Source organism: Mandrillus leucophaeus, unplaced genomic scaffold (genome assembly GCF_000951045.1).
Source record: "Mandrillus leucophaeus isolate KB7577 unplaced genomic scaffold, Mleu.le_1.0 Scaffold148, whole genome shotgun sequence".
NCBI lineage: Eukaryota > Metazoa > Chordata > Mammalia > Primates > Cercopithecidae > Mandrillus > Mandrillus leucophaeus.
Genome location: NW_012101454.1, coordinates 275,443 through 281,705, shown reverse-complemented (window position 1 = coordinate 281,705; position 6,263 = coordinate 275,443). Strand labels below are relative to the sequence as shown.

The window sequence follows — 6,263 nt, the reverse complement described above, 5'->3', positions numbered from 1 at the left end:
CAACAGAGCGAGACTGCATCTCTAAATAAATAAATAAATAAATAAATAAATAAATAAATAAAGGTACATTTAACTGCTAACCATATTACATTTTGGATGAATTCCTCTACTTGGGTAGCAATCAACCATTTGACCTTGGGGAGCAATGACACAACAAAAAATGGGAAGAAAAATCTGTATGATAATGCACAAAGTACTTACATTTATTGTTAATTCTTTTTTATCCACATAATTGGAATAACACCTAAATAATTTTGAGTTGTTGAATTACTCTGTGGGGCTGAAGGAAGTGTTTATTGGACAGTGAAAGAGCTTTTTATTCACTGAGAGTATTACTGTATTTTGCATGGAGAAATCAGGCTGATTATCCAAGGTTATCAACAGGCTCCTGAATTAATTAAATACAAAACTGTCATTACAAATGTACTATGGTAACAGTTATTCAGTTACTTGGATGTGCATATGTAGACTTAAAATCTAACTATTATATTTTATTTGCCTTTATCTCTGATAGGATTCACAATTTGATTCCACAACTGGATTTCTAGGTAAAACTATGGGCAAACTGAAGATTTTATCCAGAGGGAGCCAAACAAAGCTGCTGTGCTATATGATGCTGTTTTCTTTATTTGTCTTTTTTATCATTTATTGGATTATTAAACTGAGGTGATGCATGTAATTGTGCATTTGGAATTTGTTCCAACTTAATGGCTTGGAGTACCACTTTGATAAAAATCAGCATCAAAACATTCCTTGTGTTCAAATACTGTGGCATTTTCCATTGAAAATTGCTGAATTTTGCTTATTTTATAAATCACATTAGTTAATACAGGGCTCTTTGAATACTGTTTCTTAACGACTCATTTTAGCCCCTATTTTCAGGGGTAGTGAGATGGTATGGCTCCACTGATTTCCAGTTTGTTTTTCTATTATTTGCCAACTGTCAGATTAAATAGCATTATAATATTTTGTTGTAAGCATAAATGCAGGTTTATGTTCCATGTAAGGAAACTTAGTGGGAGAGTAACAGAATACCTGGAGAGCCTAACTCTGAGCTCATGAAGTAGTCAACCAGTTTGTGGTAGAATGGTAATTGAATTTTCCTAACTGCATCAACTCTAATGATATACTCCCTTCTCCTCCTTTATTTAGTTAAAATCGTAGGCTGATTTCTTTTTACTTACAATCTTCCTAATAATTTTTGATGATAATGACCCCTCATTTCTTTCTGCCCGAAGACCTCATTCTTTAAATAAGGCTTGTTATTTTGGCATATTTCTGGTAGGGCCTATTGCACATGTGTATCAATATAGTTATTGTTTCATATTAACTTTATAAATCCTCTTGGCTTATAATAGTTTTATGATTTTTACTATGTAGGTAGGATATTTGATTATCATTTGCGACAGAATAATGTGAAGTTAAGTAATTACTGAACTCTAAATGGAAATAGTATGCAAGAAACTCAGACGTTGAACTTGAAGATAAGAATATTGTTGCTTTAATCCAGTGTATTTGTTAATGGAAAGAAAAACATAAAGGCAGACTGTTGAGTAAAAAAAAAATTAAAATATTGTTAAATATTCTGTGTTACTATTTTGGAATTTGTCCATTTATAGGCTCTGAAAATAAATTTTTAAATAAAATATATTAATTGACTGTGTTGCTTCCTTATTTAAGCCTCTTTTACATTCTTAATAGGATCTGAGAAATGGTCCTGAAAACTCAGATTCCAACCCAAATCAAGCAAAGCTAATATGTGTATCGTTGGAATTTGCTTCAAACAAATAAGCAAATCTTGACTGTATTTCAAAAATCTCTTTAATTCTTTATATTTTTGGTTATGAATGTATTTTCTTTGATTTTATTGAGTTTTCATTTCTTTTTGTTCATCCCCAATAACCTGTCAACTTGGGTCCTGTTTTTACTGGCTGCATTTGTCATTATTTGGGCCTCTACCTGACAGGTTAAAACCAACGGAATTGAGTGTGGTTAAGTGACTTAAACAGACAAGCCTGAGGTGTGATGGGAGAGGCACTGGTTTGAGTTACATGACCTGGGTTCACATCTCTGCTCCTTCACTTGCTCAGTGCTTTTGTCCTTGATTTCTTCATTACACCATCTATTTCATAGGATAATTGTGAGAAGTAGATAATGTATTGTAAAGTGTCTGGCATGTGATAATCACAACAAATGTTGGTTCTCACTAACAGAAATTCTCAGAAAAGGTAGTTATTTTAAGGACAAGACAATAGGTTGTTTTCAGGCTTTGAGGTGATGAAATTCCTCCAAGCAGGTATTTTCATCAGACAGTTGGAGAGTGACTCATTCATTCAAGAAGTTTTTAACTGTACTTTGTGCCAAGTATGTGACACCAGAGCTCAGGGGAGACTCAGAAATCACTGTCAATAATTAAAGTTGTGAAAAACGGGAAGAGCAGAAGGCCAAAGAAAATGACCTAAAGATGAAAACAGGATAATCAACAATGGAAGCAGAGGATATCAAAGCTTTAGGAAAACCAATGATGGCAAGAGAAGGATGGATTTCAGGATTGTTTGGCTATCTTATGGAAGTACTTTGTAAAATATTTAAAAACTTTAAATGTGGATAGTATCATCAAACAGAGATTTCAGGAAAAGGGATTTGGGGTGGTATAAAAGTGATTCTCATCACCGCATGGTTCAACATTTCTTACGATTTTTATTTCTAAGTACTATGTAAAGTAGGTCTCTACCTGGCATTTTGTCTTGCTCGTTCACATCACTGTGTCTGCTGAGATTCCTGACAAACTGGCATGTCCCTGCCCACCAGGCATCCTTCTGCCAACACCCTCCTTTCCCATCTAAAACAAATATGCAACATTTTAAGCATCAGAATTCTGGAGCAGAGAACACTAGCACCTGTCCCCATGAAAAGCTCTGGTTCTATAAAATAGCTTTCCTGATTTTTTAATGCTCCTAAATTTCAAGTTAGATTTATTGAATTTACTTCTTTGAGACAATGTTGAAAAAGTGCTTGATAATTTGGGTTTATGCAGTCAGTAAATAATGTCGTCATTCTATACTGATGAATAAACTTTGACTAAATATTTACTGGGAAGCAGAGTAGCATCGTGGCTAAGTCCGAAGGCTGTACAGTTACACTGCCTGAGCATAAATCCTAGCTCCACCATTCACAGTATGACTTTGGGCTGATGACCTCTCCGTCTCAGTTACTCTATTTGTGAAACAGGAATAAAAAGTGTATAAAAATATAAAACTACACACATAGGCTGATAGGAATAATTAAATAAAATATTAAAAAATAGTAATTTTTTATTTCTGTGGTGTAAAATCTCCCACCACACTTGATTCCAAGCACTATTGTGACAGCACTGAAACACAAGAGTTGTGAAAATACATGCACAATTGGCTCTCATGAGTTGGTAAAAGCTAAATTCAGTACACTGTGGTTATGTTGATAAATGTTCTTCAGAAATATTTAGAAGTTATTTGTTTCCCAAATGAGAACCTCTTACTTAAATTTTAATAGAGAAACTTCAGATGACATGAAATTAACTGGTGAATTAACTTGAGAATGATACCTTTCAAAGGCAATAGACACTTAGAAGATCATTTACACATTTTGCATATGTTAACTTTTTCTCAACTTGTATGGATAAAATCTTCCTACATTTATTGACCTTCCATCTTCTGGTGTTTGAAATCCTGTCTAAGAATCATATATGAAAAAGGCACGTGGTTATTGTTACTCTGGCTCTCTCCGTGCTTTTCCCTTCGGCTAAATGTTCAAGCAGGAGAGCAGGATCCTTCTGTGCATTTCATATAGCTTTGTTCTCTTTGTACATACATTGGCATCTATATCTTAGCCAAGTAATTCACCTTATCCTTTTAGAAGAATTTTTCACAAGACTTGGAAAGACTCTTACATAAACCAGAGAGATATGCAAAGTGCCAAGTTCGACTCTTAAAGTAATCTTTCCTTAATCTTCAAAATGAAGAGAAAGAAATAAACATAAAATGTTTCTGACCAGAAAAACAAGCATATACTAGATGTGAGACTCCAAAATTCATTCAAGCTTGATCATTTATAACTTTAGTAGCTAAAGTATAATGCAAAATGTAACCATATTATCCATTATAAATATAAGTATTCTACAAAGTCTTTGTGACACTTAGAAAAGAAAACCTGTTTAATGTTTCTTTGGCTAACTTTGCTAATTTCAACATGGGTTATAATTATACAATTATGTAAAGAATTGTTCCTACTATGCTTTCTCAAAGATCTTTGATTGTGGTGTGATACACTTGAAAGCAGACAGCTGAATCTGACTTTTAGTATTTATGGCTTCTCTAATGCCTGTAATTAATTTAGAAATGAGCAGGAAAAAATGAAATACATAGCATAAAAATGTTTGTATACCACAGATATTAATATATAATGGAAAACCTTGTTAGGTCATCAATTTACATTTTAAAAGAATATTTATAATTATTGCTTTCTCCTCAAGTTTATCTCATTAATTAATAAATAGTCCAACCAGCTGGTAATTTAGTAAGCTTTTACATTATTTAATAATCCATTTGCCATGCAAATATTAATAATATTTGCATGCATATATATATGCATGCATATTTACTCATGACTGTTAAATTTTTGTTCTAGGACTTCCCTAGAGAGGTTATACACATACATCCATCCTAAAATGTAACATCTGCTATGTAAAACTCATGTTTTTCTTCACCAGTGAGGAATTTTAAACTGTTAACGTCTTCAAAAGATATCTCTTTTGAAGATATGGTGTTTGATGGCATATGCACATAAACAATTTTTCAATTCTTTTAGAGATATGAATTCTTAATAAAGAACATAACAATTATGTAGAAAAGAACATTTTTATTATAAAAAATAAAATATTTGTGTTTAATTCATTTAGGAAAGACATATTTGGTGTATACCAACATAAAGGACCTTATGTTAAACACCCATGTTTTCCATTAAGCACTTGGCACAGTAGTAGATCCCAACAAGTGTTTGTTGAATAAATTGATGCTTTGGTTTTCATCTTTTCTACTAGAGAACATATCTTTTTAATCACCTCTCATTAAAATTCCAGTGCTGAGACCATAAAAAGCCCTGAATAAAAATGTATGGCTTGATTAATAACATACCAAGTTTACTTACTAGCTGAGCTTCTTTGAGTATTAGAGGTACAATATTTTAGCCATTCGATTAATTGGGGGCCAAAAATTATTGCTAAATTAAAATTCTTCTTACGATTTTCCCTACTGTAAAGCTGAGGGAAGATGGGTTAAAATTGAATGCCATGTCTATAGGGTCAAGTATGGATGCCACTTAACTCAGGCACAAGTGGAAGAACAATTGAGGAAAGCTGTTTAATATTCTTCCTCTTCCATCAAAATTCACATTTTGTAATCAAGTATCTTAGTTTTAAAATGCACTTAAAAACCCTTTTTTCTCTAAACTCAGAACATAGCCTTGAAATGACTTTAAAACTCTGTTTCTCTCCCTTTCCTACCAGATGCTCCCTAGCACCATCACACTTATTTAATGATATGCTTGTTTAGAAACTTCCGGGGCTACTCTAGAAGCAAACTAGATATGGAAACCCAGCTGTAGAACTCTCCCCCATCTAGAAATTAACTCAGAGGGGATAATCTATGACCCAGCCACAGTGAAGATGATACCAGCTTGGATTCTGTTCACGTAGACAATAATTCAAGATAGTCATTGGAACAAGACGTGCAGACCTGCACCTTGCACAACTCCTGCAAGTTTCTTTTTTTAAACCCCCACAGTCAGCCCAAAAATTTGAAATGATTTTGTAGAGGCAAAAACCCAGTCATTTCCTCAACTGCCGGCATTTGATTAATACAGCTGCTTTCCTTCCACTATACCTCACCTCTTGTGTATTCGGCTTCTCAAGTGGCAAATGGCTGAACTTGCGTTCCATTACAATTTCAAGGCATAAGAGGTTTATCAGTATCTCTGACCCAAGCTGATCCAGTGAGTTAGGCATTTCATTCCCGAAAGCCTAGATTAAAAAAAAAAAAAAACAAAAAAAACAAAACAAAACAAAAAAAAACTATTTTTTTAAAATTTTTATTTTTTGTTATACTTTAAGTTCTAGGGTACATGTGCACAACGTGCAGGTTTGTTATATACGTATACATGTGCCATGTTGGTGTGTTGCACTAATTAACTCATCATTTACATTAGGTTTATCTCCTAAGGCTATCTCC

The 6,263-nt window shown here is 33.3% G+C and overlaps 1 protein-coding gene across 3 annotated transcripts in view; it reads left to right on the top strand.

The window, feature by feature from the left end:
* BET1 (Bet1 golgi vesicular membrane trafficking protein) overlaps positions 1-1,665 on the top strand; it is a 10,893-nt gene extending 9,228 nt beyond the window's left edge. For 2 of the 3 annotated variants that reach the window (XM_011974668.1, XM_011974667.1), the window contains exon 4: positions 515-1,665. In XM_011974668.1, coding sequence (XP_011830058.1) covers positions 515-670 — 156 coding nt within the window. In that variant the 3' untranslated portion in view covers positions 671-1,665. The remainder of the gene's footprint in view (positions 1-514) is intronic. The other variant, XM_011974669.1, reaches the window with a different exon arrangement.
* The last annotated feature ends 4,598 nt before the right edge of the window (positions 1,666-6,263 follow it).